Here is a 23,741-nt window from a genome sequence, read left to right as displayed (position 1 = left end):
GAAAGCCTTGTGATTATCCTTAGTGTCTTGTGCAATTTTTCTCTCAAGCTGGCCTTAGACAATTTTATGAGTGCCCGTAGTTTTTGCTAATACTGATCAGTGATGCCTTCCCTTTTGGGATTTTGCTCTATCATTTAGTAGCTTCCTCCTATTGTATAGTTTGTTTATGGTTGGGGTCCACCAGACAGGACATCTGTCTTTGGAGGATTGGGTCTTGGTTTTATTTGGGATCGTGATGATCCATGCATTCCTGAAGGTGTTCATAGAATGCGTTTATAAAGGATTCTGCGGTCTGGGCCATATTTTCCACAGGCCCGGGGCTTTGAAGGATTCCACCTCGGTTTTGAGGAGTGTGAAATTTGCTTTAGAGAAGTTTTTCACTGTGCTTTTCTGGGCAGGGGGTGGGGTCGGGATGTGAATATCCAGTGAGATTAGTTTATGGTCTGATCTTACCAGTGAGGGATACACTTCTGGTCTGGAGCATAGAGTCCCCATGTTGGTGATGATCAGGTCCAGTATGTTTTCCCTCTTGTGGAGTGGTAACAAGTTGTTCCATAGCATTTGAGTTTATAAATTCTAGGAACCTTTGGGCTAGGGTGTTGGAGCTAGAGTAATGCTCCCAGTCTATGTTTGGGTAGTTGAAGTCGCCCAATATAATGGTGTTTGGAGAGACCTTCATATTTTCCAGTGTTCTCAGAAAGGCCGAGTGGGGTTCCTGGGTTTGGGAGGGTGGTCTGTAGCAGGCTATAAACTGGAAGGCAGTTTTACCCACTGTTAGTTGCACATGGATAGTCTCTGATGCTTCGTGCTTTGCCACCAACCTGGAGGTGTGGGTATCTTTGATGAATATCGATACTCCTCCTTTGTGGTTCAGTCCAAGTTTTGGGGCGAAAAGCATGGTATGAGGTATAACCTGGTAGTGCTGGGGTGCTCTCGGAGCCCTGAATCAGGTTTCTGTTACTGCACAGATATCGATGTTCTCCATGCTAAGGAGAGTTTCGTGCATGCATCTTGAGGTTTAGACTTCTGGCGTTGAGTAGCATTACTCTTAGTTTCTTATCCCTTGTGATACCTATGGAGGTGGGTTTGTCTTTTGAACCTTGCCTAAAAAGGCACTATGGGGTAGCAAGAGCCTTTGCCAATATCCGAAAGCCCAGGGGTGACAGGTGCAAGCCGTCCCTAGTGAAGCATCGTGGCTTGTCGAGCATATCATCCCAAGCTGACAGGCATTGATCCCCTTTGAACGACACCAGTACTTAAGCCAATTGTTGAAATTGATCATCTTGTCTTCATATTGTGGCATCATTCTTGGTGAGGGTAAGATGCTACTCAAGGTCAGGGTCATACCGGCCTGGGCTACATGCTCAGAGAGCTCCTTTATGTCTCTTTTCATGTAGTCCAGGGAGGTACGTCTCAGGTCATTCACACCAGCATGGACAATGACTGAGTCATATTAGTACTTGCCTTGGAGTGACCTGAGTGCTTGTGTTATGTGGCGGATCCTAGCGCCCGGCAGGCTGCTCACTGTGACCCTCTCCTTGTTCAGCCTGGTGAGCAGGACGTCAGTGTGCCTGATGATAGTCACCTCTTACAAGTGTATCAGGTGTGTTGTTTAGTCTTAAGGGCTGTGACTGTTCAGCACACTGGCTTTGTGAGATTTGTGCTGCACGTGTTTTGTTTTGGGGTAGCGGTTGCTTGGGTGTCTGCTTTGGAGGTCTCTGCTGCTTAGGCAGATCTTTATTTAGAGCCTCCGAGTATGTTTTTGTGTGATTATGTGTTTGGTTTGCTGTCGTGGTAGGTCTGTGTGAGACTGGAATTGTAGTGAGTGTGGTTTCCTTCTCCTCCTGACTGGTTATGCCAGTACTGAGTTGAGAGAGCTTAGCCTCCAGTTTGGCTATATGGTTGCATCTCTCACATGTGTTGGAATTTGTTGGGAGGAGGAGAGGGTTGTCTGTGTACATCAGGCAGTTGTAACATTGCCTCAAGATTACCAGATTCACCAGCTGGACCGGAGAGGAGATTGACAACTGACCTTTGGACATGCTAGAATAATATTGGGAATTCCTTAATAATTGAAAACAAGGGCCAGTGGGGAGTGAGGGTGTAGTGCTTTTAATTTTTAGTGCTGACTTATATAATTGCTTTAGCGAGCAAGTGCCAGGTAAATTAAGTGCAATGTGTTACAGGTAACTTAAATAAAAAATGACAAACAGTAACTTTCTTTCAAGTGAAACAAGGAAATAAAGTACAGTAAGCAATGCAGATATCACTAGTGATCCACAGAAGCTGAGAAGCAGCGTATTAGGTGGAATTAGCGTCCAGGGAAATAACAAGCAAACAAACAACAAGCATATAAACAAAGCTAGATTCAGCAGGCCTGGATCTAGTCTATGCTACAGCAAACAAGGTGTACCAATTTCAGTAAGATACAGTTCAAATATTCAGGCACTATAAACCTTTAACCAGAAATTCCCAGCTCAGAAGGGCAGAGTCCAGCCTCTTCTCCCACAAGAGTGCAGACCACGAACCTTCTTAATGTAAAATAACTGGCCTGAAGCTCAAGTGCTTAAACCAGAACTAATACACTTTAAGAATAACAGACACTGGGCTTTCAATCAGCAGTTCCCAACTTAGAAGGATGAAAGCTACCTGTCCTGCCACCACAGTGCATGCCACAAACCTTCCTAATGTAAAACAACTGGTCTGAAGCCCAAGTGCTTAATCCAAAAGACTTAGAATGATAGCTACACTTTAATCAAGTTACTACCAAGCAGTAATAAATACAATTGAATACTTTAGAAAATGCCTGGATTAGTGCTCAAGTTACACAAACAAAGCTAGATCCAGCAGGCCCGAATCCAGTCTATGCCACAGCAAACAAGGCGCACCAACTTCAGTAAGAAGCAGTTCAGACATGCATGCACTATAAGCCTTTAACCAGAAATTCCCAGCTCAGAAGGGCAGAGTCCAGCCTCTCCTCCCACAAGAGTGCAGACCACGAACCCTCTTAATGTAAAATAACTGGCCTGAAAGCCCAAGTGCTTAAACCAGAATTAATACACTTTTAGAATAACGGACACTGAGCCCTCAATCAGCAGTTCCCAACCTAGAAGGATGTAAGCTACCTGTTCTGCCACTACAGTGCAGACCACAAACCCTCTCAGTGCAAAACTGGTCCGAAGCCCAGGTGTTTAAACCAAAAGGCTTAGAATGAGTTACACCAAGCAGTAATAAATACAATTGAGTACTTTTAAGATGATGCAAAAGTAAAATAAAGTAGGTAGAAACACAAGTACAGTAAAAGCAGATGAAATTTTTTTTTTTTTTTTCTGAACAAGTGCTGAGATCAAAGAAACAGATTTGAGTGCTGAAACTAGAAAACTGGCTAGTTATAAGAAAAAAAAACTAAGCTAGAAGGCTTCCCTCCAACACAGAAGGGCTTGGGGGCTCAGAAGCCTACTAATGGAAAAAAGATTATTTGTGATGGATGGGAAAAATTAAGTCAACAATTAGAATTTCAGTATAATGAGCCAACAGTCTCAATTGAAAAGGTAAATTAGGTATGGTTCAGTGCATTTAATATTTTGGAATATTAGCCTAAATATATATTTTGCTGTATTTGTTTTTCTTTTCTTTTTTTTTTTTCAAAAATAAAAATGTGTGCAAAAATGTTAAAACAGCTTTCCACAATAGTAACAGTAGTAATAAACAGCTTTCTGAAAGTGTATTTTATTTACGTTTACTTGCAGCAGCTAAGTAAACTGATCACTGAAGTAATTTTCAAACAGGATTTAGTAAATCCCCCACTCTGGAATCATAGATAAATTTACTAATCTGGGCATTAATCCCTAGGTCACTCGATGGGTTGCCAACTGGCTTACTGACAGAACCCACACTGTTAAAGTAGCTGACTCCAAATTCAGCTCCAGACAAGTGGAGTGCATCAGGGTTCAGTTCTGGGACCTCTCTTGTTTGGCATCTACTTCTCTGAAGTACAGGCCAGCACTAAAGGACTCTGGCTAACAAAGTTTGCAGATGACTGCAAACTGGGAGCCATTATTGGATCCCCAAATGATGTGGATACTATACAAAAGGGCATTACAGAAACAGATGCTTGGTGCCAGAGCCATGGGCTCAAGCTCAATGCCAAGATATGTATAGTTAACCCCTTTGGGAAAAACATGTACCTGTGAATTACCACATAGGTGGCAGTACACTAAACACCAAAAGTGTGATAAGAGACTTAGGGACACAGGTGGACAGTGGTCTCACCTTCAATAACCACATTGCCACAACAGTCAGGAAATCCTTCTGTGTGGCACACATCACTAAGGGCTTTTCATCCAGAAAAAAAGAGGTCATTGTCCCACTGTACTCATCCCTCATTAGACCCATTATCGAATACAATGCCCTATTTGGTATGTACCTCTCAAGACATCTGCAACAACTGGAAAGGCCACAGAAATACCTCACTAAAAGAATCACAGGCCTATAGCAGCTGCCCTATGCTGACCGCCTTAAATAACTCCAGATATACTCTGTCGCATATAGTCTACTCCGAGGTGATCTCTGCTTAACATACAAGGCCATGTCAAACCCAGAGCTGTTGGACATGTTACATTTAAAGAAATCCCAATCCCTCAGAGCCACACTCTCCAGGGATCTAAACCTTGCCATCACAATAGATAAAACATGCTGGTGGGATAGGTCCCTGACCCAGAGATTCCCCAGACTCTGGAATAGACTGCCCATACATGTCAAACAGAGCACCTCTTTGGCCCTCTTCAAAAGGAACCTTGATGATTGGATGGGAAAAAGGAAATTCACCCCGGGGATCACGTCAGTCACCCTGTTAGGGGTCCAGGGAAGTAAATAGTGTGGGGAAAAAATAGCCAGGGGAATTGTTATAGCTAGGCTTGTATAGGCTCTAGTGCTGATATCCTAGTACCAACCTATGAACCTATGAAATAGTTTTAAAAAATACATGAAAATGCAACTGTTGACCAAAGTATTATGATTTATATAAGGGCAGCCCGAAGAAAGAAAACAGAAAATGTAAATAAATGCTGTGTAAATTAAGCAGTAGTAAATTAGCAGTATGATACAAATGGCCTGTATACTCTAACACATGAATATGTTCTCCGTGAATTGGCAACATTTTATTGTATGTAGAAGAAGAAAGTGAGAGAGTAATGTGGGTAGGAAAGGAGTGGCATTCAATAGAATAGGAGGAAGAAAGCACGGTGAGGTCACTAGTTTCTGTTGTGGGGATTTAAGAAGGGAGTGCTGTGGGACTCCCACAGATTTACTACAGGTAAAAGCTAAACTTGTCATTTAATGTCCTAGAACAGTATTAGGTCCAGTAATATTAATATGTTATGGGAGTTATAGGCCATGCTAAGGTAATTGGGAGAAGATAGTAGAAGGGGACAGACTATGGTGAGTGGAAGAGTTTGGTTACCCCACAGTGTGTGCTGCAGCTAGATAGGCCTTTAATATAGTATACAGGTGTGTTGAAGGTTATGAATGCTGTGGTACAGTAAATGTGCTTGAGGAGACTGATGAGGGAGGTAGTTGGACAGTAAGGTTGTCATTACGAAGGAGGGTAAAATCTTGGTGATAAATGTTAACTGTAGGCAGGGGTATGTACCATGACCTGGGAAGTCAGTGCTACAACAGGCTAATATTTTTCTCTTGTAATTCATTACTTTGACGCGCCTATATCACATTATTGCATTGTAATAATGTCAAATGGCTACAGTATCGAAAATGCCATTCAGCAAAACTGTTTTTGTGGGGGGCTGCTGCCCTCTGCACCCCCTGCTAATTTTATATATATATATATATATATATATATATCTACCAACTCCGAGATTGCACTACAGTGAGGAAAGGGCAAATTTTCTGATCCTCACTGTACCGCAATCTCACAAAAAACATTTAGCTGAACGGCATTTTCGACATTGTAACTGTTCGATATTTTGACAATGCTACAATGTGATATAGTCCACTTTGACAGCTGTTATCTTTAACTCTCAGTAGATTTGATGTGTGCCTCAATGCATTGCCATATTGTCTTTTTTGTAGTTGCTGTATTTTCTACTATCTGAATATTCATACCTAAACATTTTGTAAGGCAGACTGAAGAAAGAGTTTTTGTGCTTTACATTTTGTGTAACTTTAATACAAATGAAAATAGTGTCCATCGATGGTAATGCTTTATATTGTTGCACTCTGCTGCATGTGTAAAGCCCATTTACCACAGCAAGCATTCATTTGAAAAGTTGTTGTGTCTTTTGGCTTTTCCCGGTTAGGGGTCGCCACAGCGGAACTCCGGTCCGCTAATGATTGGCAGTAGATTTTTACGTGCCGAGTGGCCAGCCCTGACGCACAACCTTCAACGAAGGTATTCCCATTCATGCACGTCTCCACACAGAAGATGTTTTAGCTGAGAATCGAACAGGGCAATGTCTTACTATGAGGCGGCAACGCTACCGCAGCACCACCAATTCATTTGAAAAGTAAGACCCTGGAAATGGTGATTGCAGTCAGCATCAGTCACATGATATGGGAAAGGATGTTTATGGATCAAATTTGTGTTCAGTGTGTGGACAGTACAGTGATTATTACTTAAACTTGTGAACAAGGATGAAAAAAGCAAACCAAAAAGCACCAAATAAAACACAAAGGTCCGGTCAACACGCAGCACCCAATAAAGGCAACCACACCATAAAGCAGTTAAAAAACGACAATGTAACAGTAATTCCACAAGAAAATTGTTGAATAAAATAAAACAGAAGGTTTTATTCCAGTTGTCAGATTAAGCGCCTTCTTTTCCAAAACAGGAAACTTAATCAGAATCTTTTGACATCACATCCCTCCTTTAAATAATCACACACATTATTTGATTGGGTAAAAACAAAGAACAGTATGAATTTAATTTTAATTACATATATATATATATATATATATATATATATATATATATATATATATATATATATATATAAAGTTTAATTATGTAAAAATTAAAAAATATATAAAAATATATTTAGCACCTTTGTTATATTAAAAACTGTTGATATTAATAGCAAATGGCTTTTAGTTTTAATGCAGGTGTCAAGGAAACATGGTCATTAAGACCAGGATATATACATGCATCAAGTCTCAACTGCCATATTAATTCCTTAAACTCAAGCCTGTTCTGCCAGTCACCCCCTCTATCTGAAATGCGAACCTTTTCCAATACCCAAAATTTAAAATCAGCGTTTTCACGTACCAGAGCAGGTCTGTAAAGTGTATTATTTTCTTTCTTCCTACTGATTTCATATACGTGTTCATATATACGCTGTTTTAAACTGCGTTCCATTTTGCCTATGTAAAATGCCCAACATACTGTACAATAGGCAATGCAGACAACCCCTTTCGTCTGACAATTAAAATATTCATTCACTCGACAACTGTATTGAGGGGCAGGTAAAACTAGCTCTTCCCTATCTGCTATAAATATGCATTGATTGCATCGACCACATCTAAAAGTACCTGTCTTACCTATATTCCTAACCTGAATATTTTTCTCGAACAATTCCTTTAAATTGTCATTTTTCTTGTAACTAAATTTTAAGGGCTGGTTAAAAACTTCTAATCTATCAATAGATGGCAGTTGAGGCATGATGCATATATATATATATATATATATATATATATATATATATATATATATATCTCCTGGTCTTAATGACCATGTTTCTTTGACATCTGCATTAAAACTAAAAGCCAGTTGCTATTAATATCAACAGTTTTTAACATAACAAAGGTACTAAATATATATTTTTTATATTTTTTAATTTTTACGTAATTAAAATTTATATATATTTTTTATGTTATTAAAATTAAATTCCTACTGTTCTTTGTTTTTACCCAATCAAATAATGGGTGTGCTTATGTAAACAAGGAGGGATGTGATGTCAGTGTTGTGTCTTTCGGCTTATCCCGGTTAGGGGTCACCACAGCGGAACTCCGGTCCGCTAATGTTTGGTAGGGGATTTTTATGTGCTGTTACCAGCCCTGATGCACAACCTTCAATGAAGGCATGCCCATTCACGCATGCCTCCACACAGAAGACGCTCTAGCTGAGAATCGAACTCGACAACGTCTTGCTGTGAGGTGACAACGCTACCGCAGCACCACTACCGTGGGTAGGGATGTGATGTCAATAAATTCTGATTAAGTTTCCTGTTTTGAAAAAGAAAGCGATTAATCTGACAACTGGAATAAAACCTTCTGTTTTATTTTATTCAACAATTTTCTAGTGGAATTACTGTTATATTGTCATTTTTGAACTGCTTTATGATGTGGCTGCCTTTATGGGGTGCTGCGTGTTGACCAGTCCTTTGAATTATTAAAGCTTTGAGTTGTACTGTCAACGAGGTTTGTAAGTCCAACCTGTTGAAAACAGGCAGTATACTACCTAAAGTCCAGTTGTTACCCATTTACTTAATTCCAGTTTTCATGTAGGAGTGGAGAGCTGTGCATGATTCAGTACCACTTACCATTGGTGATAGTTTGGAAGGATCAGTTGGAGCAGGAGCTTTAGCCTTAAACCAGAGAATGCTCTTCTGAAGTTCTTGCATCTAATTATTGCAATAAAAAATTGCACGTGAAAGTAATAAGTATCTTCAAGTACTGTTAACTAACTGGATTTTTTTTTATCCTTTCCTGTTAGGAAGAAGTACAAGGTGATCCTGTCTAGTGTAGTAACCATCCAGAAGAACTACAGGGCCCACTTCTTCAGGCGTATTCATCTAAGACTGCGTGCCGCTGTTGTCATTATCCAGAAACATCATCGAGGCCAACTAGCAAGAAAACTCTACAAGCAGCTCTTGGAGGAGAAACGGTTGGAGGAAGAACGTAAACGACGAGAGGAAGAGGAACGGCGAAGACGTGAAGAGGAGGAAAAGAGAAGGAGAGAGGAAGAAGAAATGAAAAGACAGGAGGAGGAAGAATTGAAGAGAAGACTAGAAGAAGAAGAGCGATTACGCAGGGAAGAGGAGGCTATAAGGTATCAGATGCACAATATGGGTGATTTTATTGGAATGCATCTTTGACTCCATACCCTTGTTTAGTTAGAAAATGGCTTAATGTTTGCACAGATGCAAGAGAAGTAGTGTGAAATCAGATTAGTCTTTGCTACAGGGTGATGATGTTGGGTGATACTTTTTAGTGGACAAGCCAGACAGTTTTAATGTATGACTTTACAGTTTTCCTTTTAGGCTCTTTTTTTATTTCATCAGAGTAATTAAAGTATTAAAACATATCCGTGTTCAAGGTACAAATGCTAACTGATGTGACAAATTAGTGCACAGGAGAAGCAAATTAAGATTGTGTGCTGTTATGTTCCTGAATGGTTAATACAGTATACTTATTCGGATCTACTTCTCATGACTGAAAACTCAAAATACTGAATTTCATTTGACTGAAACCACAATACCTCATTTTCAAAGTACTGAAAACTCATTTGACTGAGTATCGTTATACTGAAAGCTTATAATGCTGAATTTCAAAGTACTGAATTTTAAGCCATAGTCATTGACACTTACAACACCAATGACTATTTCCAAAACTTAAAAACTACATACTTACCCTCTTACCAAAAACCAGACAATATAAAACCAAACTAGGTCCCCCAACTATATATACTAACACCAGGATTGCTCTTCAGTGGGGAAAAGGGCATATACCTTTTACTTACCTTACAGTACTGTATACACTGCCATTACTGCTGGGAGTGCATGAAATGCCCGCCATATTACTTTACATAATTCCCGTAAAAATGTAGAGAGACATACCCACATTTAGAAACACTGCAACACTACTTTCTAAGTTACAGTAATGTTTTTTTTTTTTTATCACAAGCAAGTCACAGGTGAAGGAAAACGGACAGCATGTCTATGGCTTAAAATTCAGCATTGTAAGCTTTCAGTATAATGAGACTCAGTCAAATGAGTTTTCAGTATTTTGAAAATTAGGTATTGTGGTGTCAGCCAAAATGAAATTCAGTATTTTGAGTTTTCAGTCATGTTTAGTAGACCCACTTATTCATGTTGCTAAGGGCTTTAACTCCTTACCTTTAGTCCAGCAGGTCAGTACCCTCCTTCAGTCCTTTAAATCCATTCTGAAAGATTTCTTACCCAGTGTCTGACACTGTTCTTGCTCAACCCCAGGATTAAGTATATCCCCCCCCCCAAAAAAATTTTATTTTGAATTTTCCAGTGTACAGAACAAACAAAGACTGAACAACAACAACAAAGTACCAATACACTGGGTACAGAATTGACGATGAACAGTATCTATACATCAACATGAAACATCAAAATTTACAGCTGTACAAATGTGCCATCAGCTATTTTATTACATCCATTTATCAAGCTTACCCTGTTATGGAGAAATCTATTACATATCTAAATGTGTGTTGAAGGGATATCTTTGCACATAAATGCCTGTGTCTTTATGATAATATGAGTGGATTAAGTTAGCAGTATGTTTAAATATCTGTTCCCATATTTTTAGTTTCTTAACACTGTTATTTTTTGCATCAATTGCCCATGTATGAGCTAGCATGTGTTTGATTGCCATCTTTTTGAAATTTTTTATGTTAAGTTTATAATTAGATATACCTGAAAAGTAGTCAATTGATTTTAGTAATTTGGGTATGTCAGTGTGGGGGTGGTGAAGTAAATGTTTAAATCGTCGGCGAAAGCTGTGTAAAATATTTTAGAGTTTGAGAGATGGTGGGTTGTTATATACTTTCTGTTTAATGTACAGGAACAGCGGTTCAAGGTATAGATTGAATAAGAAGGGGTTTAAAGGGCATCCTTGTCTTGGGTCTATATTAGAACATCGAAATTTCAAAACTTTGAATGTTCTAATATCGACCCCTATTCAGCGAAAGCTGAAAACATCGAACATACAGAACAGCAAATTTTTTTCCTAGGGAAAAAAATTTGCTGTTCTAAAACACATACACACAACACAAGCACACCAAATAAACAGCAATCCACACACACCTAAAATCTTACACCTAACCCTATACTAAACTATACATACACCACTAACTATTCACTTACCTTAACCCTAACCCTTAGGTCCGTCACTATCGCACACTCACCTCACCCGAACCCCAACTCACCTACCCCGCCCTAACATCCACACATTCGCACATTTACCTGACCTGCACCCTAACCCTAACTCACCTAACCCGCCCTAACCCTCATGTCCACACAGTCGCTGACATACCTAACCCGCACCCTAACCCTAACAAACCTAACCCACACTCAATCGCACACTTACCTGAACCTGACCCGTAACTTTCCACCACAACGCTGAAAATACCGAAGCAACAGAAACGGACAACCAAATTCTTTCCCTAGGAAAAAAATTTGGTTTTCTGTAGCTTCGATATTTTCAGCTTTCGCTGAATAAGGGTCAATATTAGAACATTCAAAGTTTTGAAACTTCGATGTTCTAATATAGACCCCTTGTCTCGTCCTGTTTTTAATCTTTATTCTGTTTGATATATAGGTTAGTTTTAGGGTTTTCATACAGTATTTTAATTATTTGTATAAATTTGCTAGGGAACCCAAAGTAAGGTTAGAGTTAAAGTAAGAAAGTGATATTCACTCTATCAAATGCTTTATGGGCGGCAACCACCATTGTGTATATGGGAGTTTTCTTAATGTTTGCAAAGGTACATGGCTTCAAGAGTTAAGGTGTTATCACAAGTCTGTCTAAATGGAGTAAAATATATTTCTAAATATGAACAGGCACCTATTCATAGCTTAACCACCTCCTCACTCTTCCTTCTTCACTTACTTCAATTTCTCTCTCTTGACTCACTCTGAATGTGCCCTAACACTGTTATTTTTCTGTTACTTCATATTGCAATTCCTGTTTGTATTATACTAATGTGGCTTTAATTTCTCTGTAAATTGGCTAAAAGTTCTCTAAATATTAAATCATTTGTCCTATAAGTTGCATCTATTCTTAACCAATGTTTTTAAGTTGTCTAATTTAGTTTAATTATTTCAACTGTAGATTATATATCATTTTTGATTATTGTAAAAGTATTGTTCTTAAAATATTTTTGTAATACTTTGAAGCTTTTCTCCTGGGTCCCAACTGAAAATGGACACCTACCCAGTCAGACCTCCCAGTAGTCAAATGACATTAAATATAAATCCCAGCAGTTTGGGAGGGACTGTTCACTCTTGCCATAATACATTTTCAGTGGTAATTTTTTTTTTCTCTTTTTAGCATTCATTTAATGTACTGCAAAGTAGAGTGGCTGGGTTTTCTTTTGATATGCATATGTGTGTTTCCATTAATGTGCTTTGTTTTTTTACATTCAGCATTGCATGACTACTGCCTTTCTGGTACTATTATGAAAGATTACTGCCCAAGTAAAAGTTTGGTCATGTTAAGATTGATTGTTTTTATCACTTAGTAGACCAAGCAATACAGTGCTTTATGTTGCTGCCTCACGGCACTTTGTTTCCTAACTGGAGTGCGTCCCGACAAAGAGCTTGAATTTGTTCCTGTGCCCAAATGAATGTTCACCAGGGTCTTCAGTGTTCTTCTACATTCCAGAGTTGTGCTGATTGAAGAGTTAAAGCATCTTCCACACTGGTGTCAGTAAAGGTGTCCTGCAGTAGACTGAAGACCTACTCCAGTGCTCGTTCTGTGCATCCTTTGCAAACTCTTAGAGGAAAAAACTGAGCAAAGTCAAAAGTAATGGGGAGACAAAGACCCCAAAATAGACTTAATTTAAACATCACTCTTATAAATGTAAAAAATTGCCAAGATAGCACGATTTATATTAGCATACATTTTGCTGAAGGATATGAAGTCTGAGTCTCCAACTTATGTCATCATTTACTGGCTTCAGTCCTGAATGATTTGTCTAGAAAACCAGAAATGGTGTGAGGAAAATACCAAAAAATATGAGACAATCTGGATAGTTGAGTTATGTTCCTGTGCATTGCACCTTAAGTAGATTAATTTTTTGTTTATTTATTAGTTAATTTGTTAATTAAATGGGTCAGATCACTAATCGCAAATTACCCATTTCATGCTACAGTTCAGTAAATTTACTTGCTGAGAGAGGCTTCATCTCCACTCCAACCCTGAATAGTTATCATAAAGTGTTTGAGTAAAGATCGTAGTGTAATTGTGGTGGATGTGTACAATAAGCTCACATCTTTATCTGTCCTTGACACAAGACAGAGCTTTTCATTTGACAAATTTTGTTTGCATTAATTCACTTTTATGCCCATTTTTGAGGTCCTCAATGCAGCAAATGACTTTCAGCTACTAAGTGACCTCTGTTATCTCCAACTTCCATTCTTAGTTAACTCCACAGGTAGGACAGCCATCATCCAGGATGGCATAGCAGAATGGGAAAGGGGTGGGATCTCCGGTGATGAGAAGAAGAGTGAGGCAGCCTTAAGCATTAGATATGTTTCTCATTTGAAAGCTTTTATTGTTTACCTTCATCAGCCCTCAGTGTGTTTGGCTATGTATTTCGGATGGGTGTACAGTGGCTCCACAAAGGAGCTGCCCCTGCCTATGCCTTTCCGTACCTGCTGACCTACCACAGCAGTTAGCATGCACCATGGGTCATATGGAGTATGTAAATCTTTGCATGCTGCCATCTCATCCCCACACCATGTGCTTTCCCTATAAAGAGATGAGCAGGCTTTTCCTCATCACTTTTTCTCCCATTGTCAGCTCCTGCAGTACCTGGGATGCTAAGCAAACCCAGGTTGTCTGGGCTGTAGTCTGCCTCCCACATGCAAGACCTAAAACACCAGCTGGGATGTACTCCTTGTTGTGATTCACCACCTTCCTTCAGATGAAACACCAAGAGAGAGACACCGCTCCACTCAACAGACACTGCTCCAGTCAACAGACACTGGATAGCCTTTTCAGTCTCTCACATCTATGGTATCATTAAACAAAAAAGTTTCCCAATTGCCCTGGATTAAATGATTCAGAAAATGTTAGTTTATAAATGAAAGGGTTAAAACTTTGTTGATTATCATATGATCATCACTTTAATATTTGTACATAACTGAGAGCCCATTCTGAAGAAGTCTTGTATAAAAGATGAACGTACTTACTGGGTCATTAAAGTTATCTCTTGTATTAGTGAATTTTTTTGTTTGTTTACATCTGTGATATTACTGGGGATCATCAAGGGGGTGAGGGTATAGTAGACAGCTGTATCACTTCCCAGCATGCTTTAGTCATTTTTCAAAATGTTCGTGTTACAGGGATCTGAAACTCAAGACAGGCATCAAGCAGCTCTCAAACCACCATAATTCTTAGTAAGTGAAGCTACTGTCCAACATTCCTGGCTGCACTAATTGCCTGCCTTTGTTTCAAGAGTTGTGACTCTCAGCTGTGTTAGTCCTCGTATAACACCTTGTGGTCATATGTGTTTGACACCGCTGGTTTAGAGCTTGTCAAAACTTGTAACTTTGGGGAAGCTTGTTTTCACATGCCAGTAGAAGACACTGAATTAAACTGGCGATATCTCTCTTAAACTTGGTGTAGTATGGAAATCAGTGAGTTAAAAAGAGAAAAATAAATAACCAAAAGCCATTCAGACTTCCTGGCCAACTATTGTGAGCCTGAGTGGATCGCCTGAAATAGTGAACTGCAGCACTGATTTCCTGTTCTCCCATTTCCTGTTCTTGTCCTGAGGTTTTGTTACAGTAGTAATGGTAAGGAAACTAAGTTAATAAATAACAGGTGCAGACTTAACAAATGTCTGCAAATCTGTTTCCTACCCTTGTGATAGAATTGAACTGGGCTAGAATGCATTCGCACTGGTCTGAGTTTTCAAGTAAAACACACTATTTACTGAGCTCTATAGCTTAGCGGGGGGCAGGTAACACTTTTTACAAAACAGATTTTACTTTCACCTAGCCACTGAAGCTACTAGCACCTTGGACTTTTACTTTTTTTTTTTTTTTTTATAAACTTTCAACATAACTGAATTAGTTTAAAAGCATAATTGAACGCTATGGCAGAGTTAGATACTCGCATTGTAGAAAATGAAAGCAGTAATTTAGACAGATTTGTTTCCAGGAAAATAAGCACTTGCTTATTCTGAAGCTGTAGGTCTTATCAGAAAGAATGCTGACATGAGCTGTGCACATAATGATTAGCCCTATACCTTACTGAGCCTGATATCAGACATTGACCATGGCTGTAGGTGTATTGTGCTCATTGCTGTTGAGCTGTCAAACGCAGGTGCTCCAAAATGATTGTCTGAGCTGTGGGATGTGCTAGAGGTGCAAACCATTATCTGGCTAAGATGACAGACCTGGAAGTGTAGTAACATTGCAGTATTAATAAGCATACCAAGACATATTTTAATGCTTCTTTCATACATGGTGGCTAAACTACTGATAATGACTCCTATTTTCTCAAAGTAGAGTCTTCTGTAGGCTGTATTGAGAACTGTGTGTGTGTCCTGGTACAGCCCACAAGGAAGACACTGCCTTGTTTTGTGTGTGGGTTTACCATTTTTCATTGTAACCATTGCTCAGGTCCTTGCTCATTTCTGATTTCCCCTCATTTTATATCCAAAGGTTTTAGCTGATGAAATTCTGTCAGGGCTGAATCTACTTGAAAATATGCTATATGAGTTTTCCTTCTAGTTATTTATCTTCTTCTTTCGAATTTTCCCGGTTAGGGGTCGCCACAGATCGAACCGGAGAACCTCTTGCTGTGAGGTGGCAACGCTAAACACTGCACCACCGTGGCTGCCCCTTCTTGTTATTTATAATAGCGATAAAGTCCTCTTTTGCTATTTTGTACTGTACCTAACAGGTAAAAAAGACACTGAAGAATAGTGTTACCTGTCCCATCTTACATTTATTTATTTTAGTTTGTTTACTGGGGTAGTACACTGATCACTATAGACCACTTGCAGACACAGCCTAGGTAAAAGAGTCACAAAAAAAAAAATAGAACAAATTCACAAACAGAGTAATCACAGAAGGTAGATAATCCCATAGACAATTCATACAATATGTAAGTAGAGTAGAAAATCAGATGTGAACTTTAGTAGTAAATATGAGAAGGAAGCAGCAGCTAAGAACAAAGGATTATAGTAGAAGTGGTGCACATGAGAAGGGAGTTGTGTGCAGTGGAAAAGCAATTGCAATAATATTTTTGAAGACTCTCTCTTCAGTTGAGTTCTGAAGGTGGGGAAAGAAAATACTTTTTTAAGGGAGAGGGGATTGCCAGAGTTTGGGTGCAAGAATGGAGAAGGAATGATTGGTAAAGTGCAGTTGAAGTATGGGGTGTCTGCATTGATCGAATTAATTGGGAGAGGTTGCAGAGGTTGGTCTTATGGAGTTTCAGTGCAAGAGGTGGAAAGGTTACCTGGTTGAAATAGTTTGAAAACAAGAGCCCCTAGGAGTAGCTCAGCTTTGTAGGAGATTGGTAGCCATTTGGCTTTGGAGAAGGTGATGCTGTGGTGTACCTGAGAGGGGAAATTGGAACTGAATTGACATATTTTGTTTTCAGTGGACTGTGTCTGTGTTGTGGAGCCCCATATTCAAGATGAGCAAGGAGGACTCATTTGCCTATTGCAGCTCTAGCTGATCTGGTGAGAAAGGGAGATTATTTTCCAGGACCAGAGTAAAAGAAAACTTGATCTTTCATGGTGGATTTAAAGGATGATGTTTCCATTGGGAAACATTGAAATATCCTTCTGTTCCTATGTTGCAGCATTCTTGGTGTGGGATTTCCTGCCTCAGGCAAACCTGTATGTCAACTCCTATACAAAAGCTTCAGCTTGGCTGCTGTAGTTGCGTAGGAAGTCACACATAGGGACATAAACCAAGGGGCCTTAAATGTGATGTCTGCACGCACAGACCCCAGAACTTTTCAGCCGCAGACGACCGTCACATCGTGTGCTTCACTCCTTCACCACAAGAAATCTAAAAGCTGAGTACCCCATTGGGGTTTTTTCTTCTTTGACTTCTTGCTAAAGCTTGGTTTTCTGTAGTAACCTTTAGCCGATGTCAGCTAAAAAGGGTAAATGCCATTGCAGGCACCAACTACTGCATAAAGATGCGCACGATCGCTGCATTTTTTGCCTAGGCCAAGAGCACGACCATACCACTTGCTCAATCGACCAATCCTTCGATGTCCTTCAAGGATGCATCTGCAGTCCTTACAAATGGGTTGTCCTGTCGTCAGGCAGCCCTTCGGTCGGCCGGATTCCAAAGTCTGGGTCTGGCCTCGGCTGGTGTCGCACTTCACCCGACGTCATAGCAGCAGTTCTGCGGGTATAAAGGCATCAGCCGACGCCATTTTCCTCAGTCTTTCTTGCCGCGTGGCGCCCGAAGCAGAAGCTGTTCGCAAGTGCCGGTTGGTCAGAACCAGAGATTACTACTACAAGTACCGAAGACTTCTAAAAAGCTAAGTACCCCGTTGGGGACTCTTTCTTGCCTCAGCCGATGTCAGAAAAAGTGAATAACTGTTTAACTTGTGGGAAACAAATACCTCATAAAGATTTCCAGTCTTACTGCTTACCTTGTTTAGGCCCAGACCACGACGTAGCAGCTTGTCTAGCCTGTGCTTCTTTCAACCAACGAACGCTTAAACGTCGGTCGGAATTTGCTGAAGAGTTTTTCGGCTCCGATTTTGCTTACATTATGCCGTCGGATACTCCGACTACGCAAATTTCTAAAAAACGCAAGGAAAAGGACCGACACTCACGGTCCGCGGTTTCGGCCAAAACCGCGGTTAAGCCAACCGCGAGTGTCTCGGTTTCGGCTGAAACCGAGTCCACGGTTCTTCCTTCGGCCGAAAGCTTGCCACTTACCGAGGCCTCATCCAGCCTGGCTGAATCTGCTACTGAAATCCCACCTGCTCTTGCAGGTTCGCAGGATTTATCTGATACTATCCCTTTGGATATTTCTACCCCTGCACGTGGAGCTGCTAGGCCTCCTGCATCCATGTCTATTAAGGCCTTTGCCAGGGCTAAAGCAGCAAAATCTACCAAATCGGTGCCTGCTAAGACCCCCTCTCACAGGCCTAGTTCCAGTTCACAAATGCTTAGTCTAGCAGATGATCTCATTTCTTTGATCCGGGGATCCCAACCACATCCAGACAGGGCCTCTCACCCACCTCCAGAGAAGAGGACTAGAGTAGAGCCCCCTGAGCCAGTTTCTTCAGATGGATCCCCTTATGAGTCAGATAATTCAAACCCTCCAGAGAGCCCCTTTTCTCCTTATGAGGACTCTGATGCAGAAGACTCCATTCCTTCTGCCTCTCCGCCTGAGGAATTTTCTTTTGGGGAAACCTTACATGCTATGAGGGAACAATTTCAATGGCAGGGCCAGGATTTCTCAGACTCTAGGAAAAGGCTTAGAACCTTTTTGCATTTGCCACAGCATAGGCCTTTAGCCATTCCTCCAGTACTTACTGTTGTGGATTATGCTTTTAATGATGCTTGTACAGCTCCTGATTCTCTTCCTCCGGCTCCTGCTAAGCCCGATAGGTACTACAGGGTTCCGGACACACATTATCATTTGTATAAGGCCCCTTTTGCAGATCCCAAAACTATCTCCCAGGGACCCAAGGCTGTAGCAGCTTCTACCAAAAACCCCCTCCCCTCTGAAAGGGAATCTAGGGCCTTAGAGAGATGGGGTAAAAAAGTTTACACTTCTGCTACTCTTTCAGCTAGGGCCTTGAACTGTCAATTCCACATGATTCAGTATCAGGAATTTATGTTAGCTCGGATGAACCATTAGACAAAAAATCTGTACAGGAAATGGTACATAACATTCAGCAGGTCAGTAATCATTCCTTAAAATGCGGCTATGATGCACTGGAGGCTTCCTTTAGATCAGCCATGACTGGCACAGTGATCAGAAGACATGCATGGTTGAAAGAGCAGTCCTTACCAGACCATGTTAAATCAAAGCTTCTAGATGCTCCCATGGATAAGCTCAATTTGTTTGGCTCCCCTGCGCAGCAGGTGCTGAAGAAGGTGGAAGACAAAGCAAAAATCTGTTCAGACAGTCAAGGATTTCTTGCAGGTCCAGCCCCCAAGGTTTAGCAGGAACTGGCCTTCCAAGAATTGGTCCTTTCCAGACACCTCCAGAGCTCCGAGAGGCAGGAATAGGCACTCAAGAGGCAGGGGTCAATCCAGAGGTGCCTACAGGGGACGTCAGTGGCAGGCTAACAACCAGCGAGGTACAGCCACAGATCCAGCCACCACCACTTCCACAGGACAATCACAGTGACTCGGCTCTGGCACCGCCTACCAGGGAACAACTAGAAGCACCCTTAGGTGGGAAGCTAGCCTTATTTTCAGTAAACTGGCATTACATCACAGGAGACAAATGGATTTTACAGACAATAGACCAAGGTTACAGGTTTCACTTCCATACTCTACCAAGGAAGAGAGGAATGCCAAACCTACCTCCAAATCAGAAGACAGAAGCTCTAGAACAAATAACTCTCTTACTAAGGATGAGAGCTATAGAAAGGGTACCATCTATGGAACAAGGACAAAGATTTTACTCCAGACTCTTCTGGTACCAAGAAAAGAAAACCAATGGAGACCTATTCTCGACCTGTCCACTTTAAACACATACCTCATTGTTCCAAAATTCAAAATGCTGACCCTACAGCAGCTTCTTCCCATGCTGGGCAAGGAGTCTTGGCTGGTAACTCTATATCTCAAGGAGGCATACCTGCACGTCCCCATACGACCAAATTGCAGAAGATACCTCAGATTTCTTGCAGGATCAGAGCATTATCAATTCTCAGCATTGCCCTTTGGCTTGTCTACTGCCCAGAGTATTCACGAAATGCCTGGCATCAGTAATTGCTCATTGCAGGCTTCAGGAATTCAAATTTATCCTTACCTGGACGACTGCCTGTTACAAGCGGACAACAAAACAAATTAACAAAAGATTTGGAAAGGGTCATTCATCTACTACAAGCCCTGGGATACACAGTCAATATAAAAAAGTCAAGGCTGATACCATCCCAAAGGATAACCTTCTTGGGTGCAGATTTGGACACATCAAAACAAATGGCATTCCTGACAGTAGAAAAACAGGAGCAACTCCCTCTCTACTTCATGGCATTAACAAAGCAGAACCAGCTAACAGCAAGAAAAGTCCTGCAAGCTCTCGGTTACATGGCATCCTGCATAATATTGATTCCACATGCCAGACTACATATGAGGAAGTTACAGTGGTACCTAAGGAATTTATGGTCTCAGCACAAGCACAGCCTAGAAACCCAGATTCCAATAATTCCATGCCTGAAACAAGAATTCCAATGGTGGGCTCAGGCCTGTCAATCAAACAAGGTACTACCCTTCCACAGCACCTAACCAAGCCAGACCATCACAACAGACGCCTCAGACCTCGGTTGGGGGGCGCACATGCTGGACAAGTGCATACAAGGCTTATGGACTCAAAACCAGCTGCACCTACACATAAATCAAAAGGAAATGCTGGCAGTAAAACTGGCAATTCAGGCATTCAGACCATTTCTTCGACAGGGTCAACTGCTGATAAGGACGGACAACACCACAGTTATGTGGTACATCAACAAACAGGGAGGCACACATTCATACCCTCTATGCCGGATGGCAATGGACCTCTGGAATGTGGCACTGAGCTTCAACATTCAGCTTCAAGCAATTTTGTGCCAGGAAAAGAAAATATACTGGCAGACATCCTAAGCAGAACTACCACTGATGCCCACGAATGGATGCTGCATCCGGACATCTTCAAAACCATTACAGGAAATGGGGACTACCAGAAATAGACTTATTTGCATCCCCACACAATCACCAACTGAAAAATTCTGCACAAGGACGTACCACCCACTTGCTTGGAAAGTGGACTCCTATCTTTCAGTTGGAAAAACCTGACAGCATATGCATTCCCACCTCTTCCTTTGATGCACAAGGTGCTATTGAAGATCAAAGAAGACCGTCCAAGGATCATCCTGATAGCTCCAGTCTGGCCAAGGCAACATTGGTACCCATTACTGAGGAGCATGTCTCGGGAACAAATATGGCCTCTGCCCTAGTTCCCTTGCTGTTAACACAGAACAACTTCAAAACCCTGCATCCAAACCTGAAAACACTGCAGCTGGCTGCCTGGAACATTGCATAAGACCAAATAACCCAGATTTATCTCAAAGGGTTAAAGACATTATCTTGGAGGCTCGCAGACCCTCAACAAGAAAAAAATTATTCAGCAAAATGGAAAAGATATCTCATTTGGAGTACTGCAAAGGAGAGAATGTGTCACTGGTAAACATAGCTAACATCCTGGAATACTTGGCAGAGCTCTTCCACAACGGCCTGTCCTATTCTTCCATTAAGATTCATGCATCAGCTATTTCAGCAGAATACAACTTGGATCCTCCAGTCTTCTCACATCCTCTGCTCAGGCAGTTTCTGAGAGGGATTAAAAATGTAAAGCCACCTAGGAAGCCACCATTGCCAGCATGGGACTTGAACTTTGTGCTAGAAAAGTTGACACTCCCTCCTTTCGAGCCAGCAACAACAGCAGAATTACAGTACTTATCATGGAAAACTGCTTTCCTGCTTGCAATCACTTCAGCAAGAAGGGTATCTGAGCTACAGGCATTAATGGCAGTACAGCCCTTCCTGATCTTCCATCAAGATAGTGTCCATGAGAACTAATCCTTCTTTTATGCCAAAGGTGGTTTCCAGGGTATCTTTAAATCAAGCTATCCACCTACCAACATAATTCCCCAACCCACAGAACAGGGGAGAAAGACTGTTGCATATCTTGGATGTACATAGACAATTACGCTACTACCTGGACAGGACCAAGAGCAATAGAAAGACTGACCAGCTACTGGTAGCATATGCGACAGGAATGGAAGGAAAAGCAATTTCAAAACAGACAATCTCTAAGTGGATAGGAAATTGCATTAGATTTTGTTACTCCTACCATGGGAAGAAAACTCCAGAAAACATCAGGCCTCACTCTACAAGGGCTACAGCCACTACCACAGCTTTCTTACGAGGAGTGGCTACCAAGGACATTTTAGAGGCTGCCACTTGGAGCTCCGTGCATACATTTGCCAAGCATTATAATTTACCTTTATACTCCAGATCCGAGCAGGTTTTGCCACTGCTGTTTTGCAAGGGATCTTAACTACACCATAATCTTATTTCTCCTCCTCCCCAGTTTGGCTATGGTATTCTACCCATTTGTAAGGACTGCAGATGCATCCTTGAAGGACATAGTACAGTTTTGTACCTACCATAAATGTAGATGTCCAATAGGCATGCATCTGCAGTCAGGATTACCCACCCTCCTTCCCCTCTGTGGTACTCCTAGGGTATTTGCCCATCTTGTAGCTAGCTGGGGGAATCTATTATGGTGTATTTGTTTGTATATATGTGCATACATGCTTATTTTTTGTTTGCTCTCTACTATTTGGAACCATTTGCATTTATCCAAATTTAGCCTTCCTAGAGGGCACCTGGCATCTGGGGCAAGAAACACTGAGGAAAATGGCGTCGGCTGATGCCTTTATACCCAAAGAACTGCCGCTATGACGTCGGGTGAAGTGCGACACCAGCTGAGGCCAGACCCAGACTTTGGAATCCGGCCGACCGAAGGGCTGCCTGACGACAGGACAATCCATTTGTAAGGACTGCAGATGCATGCCTATCGGACATCTACATTTATGGTAGGTACAAAACTGTACTTTCCTAAGACCCTATGCAGCCATCTGGCTGCTTTCAATCTATATCTAGAAAATCAGTGACTTAAAAAATTAGCGCTAAGCATAGATCCCATTTTGGAAGCTCTGACCGAACCTCTGCGGAGGAAGGCTAAGATTCCTAGGCCCACTTCCACTGCCTCTCCACTTTCTGACCCCCCCGCCAGCTGCCGATTTAGGAGTTGAGGGGCGTATGTCAGAACCTTCTACTTCGGTGACCTTCAAGGAAGCCACTTCTCAGTTGATGACTAGCATGTCAGTGGAGCTTACTCAGACATCTGCTACAGCCGATGTCGAGGGGGAACCAGCGACAACCAGGCCTCCAACTGGGATCCCTCCTTCTGACACCGCTACCATTAACCATGCACCCGATTCCAGGTCTTTTCCTAAGACTATTCCATTAAAAAAGAAATGGAGAATTAAGCATCTGGCTACACCCGCTGAAGGCCTACCTGATTGGCAGTCCTTCACCTTACCTTTGATGCAGGCCTTCATGGCCCTTAGGCTCACAGCCTCTTCTCCATCTACCCTTCCACACTTCAGCTCTAGGCTTGCCTCTGTCGCTACTCTTCCACCGCCCACTCCACAAGACAGGGAAGAAGAGCAAAAGGTTTATTCATCTTCAGATGAATCCATCTCATATGCCTCCCAGATGGCCTCTCCTCAAGAATATTACTCCCCAGATGAAGAATCTATCGAAGGGGACTCCCCTCCAGAGGATATCACCTTTGGAGAGACCATAACCAAAATGAAGGAATACTTCAAATGGGACACCTCACAAATGTCTGATGCTCAAAAAAGATATTTTGAATTGCTACAAGTGGACTCTCCCTCCCCTTCTGCCATTCCTCCTGTCGTTTCTGCTTATTTAGATGCCTTTTCCTCAGCATATAAGACCCCAGACTCTTAGCCTCCTGCTCCCC

General features: G+C 41.4%; 1 protein-coding gene across 1 annotated transcript in view; it reads left to right on the top strand.

Moving 5' to 3' along the window:
• Window positions 1-23,741, top strand: part of LOC122804987 (unconventional myosin-X-like) — a 2,302,513-nt gene that overhangs the window by 1,307,434 nt on the left and 971,338 nt on the right. Inside the window, exon 19 of the mRNA XM_044075233.1 lies at window positions 8,726-9,061. Coding sequence (XP_043931168.1) covers window positions 8,726-9,061 — 336 coding nt within the window. The remainder of the gene's footprint in view (window positions 1-8,725; window positions 9,062-23,741) is intronic.

Source organism: Protopterus annectens, chromosome 6.part0, assembly GCF_019279795.1.
Source record: "Protopterus annectens isolate FY-2018-M chromosome 6.part0, PAN1.0, whole genome shotgun sequence".
NCBI lineage: Eukaryota > Metazoa > Chordata > Ceratodontiformes > Protopteridae > Protopterus > Protopterus annectens.
Note: the sequence above shows the minus strand (reverse complement) of the source record. Positions and strands in the feature narration are given on the sequence as shown.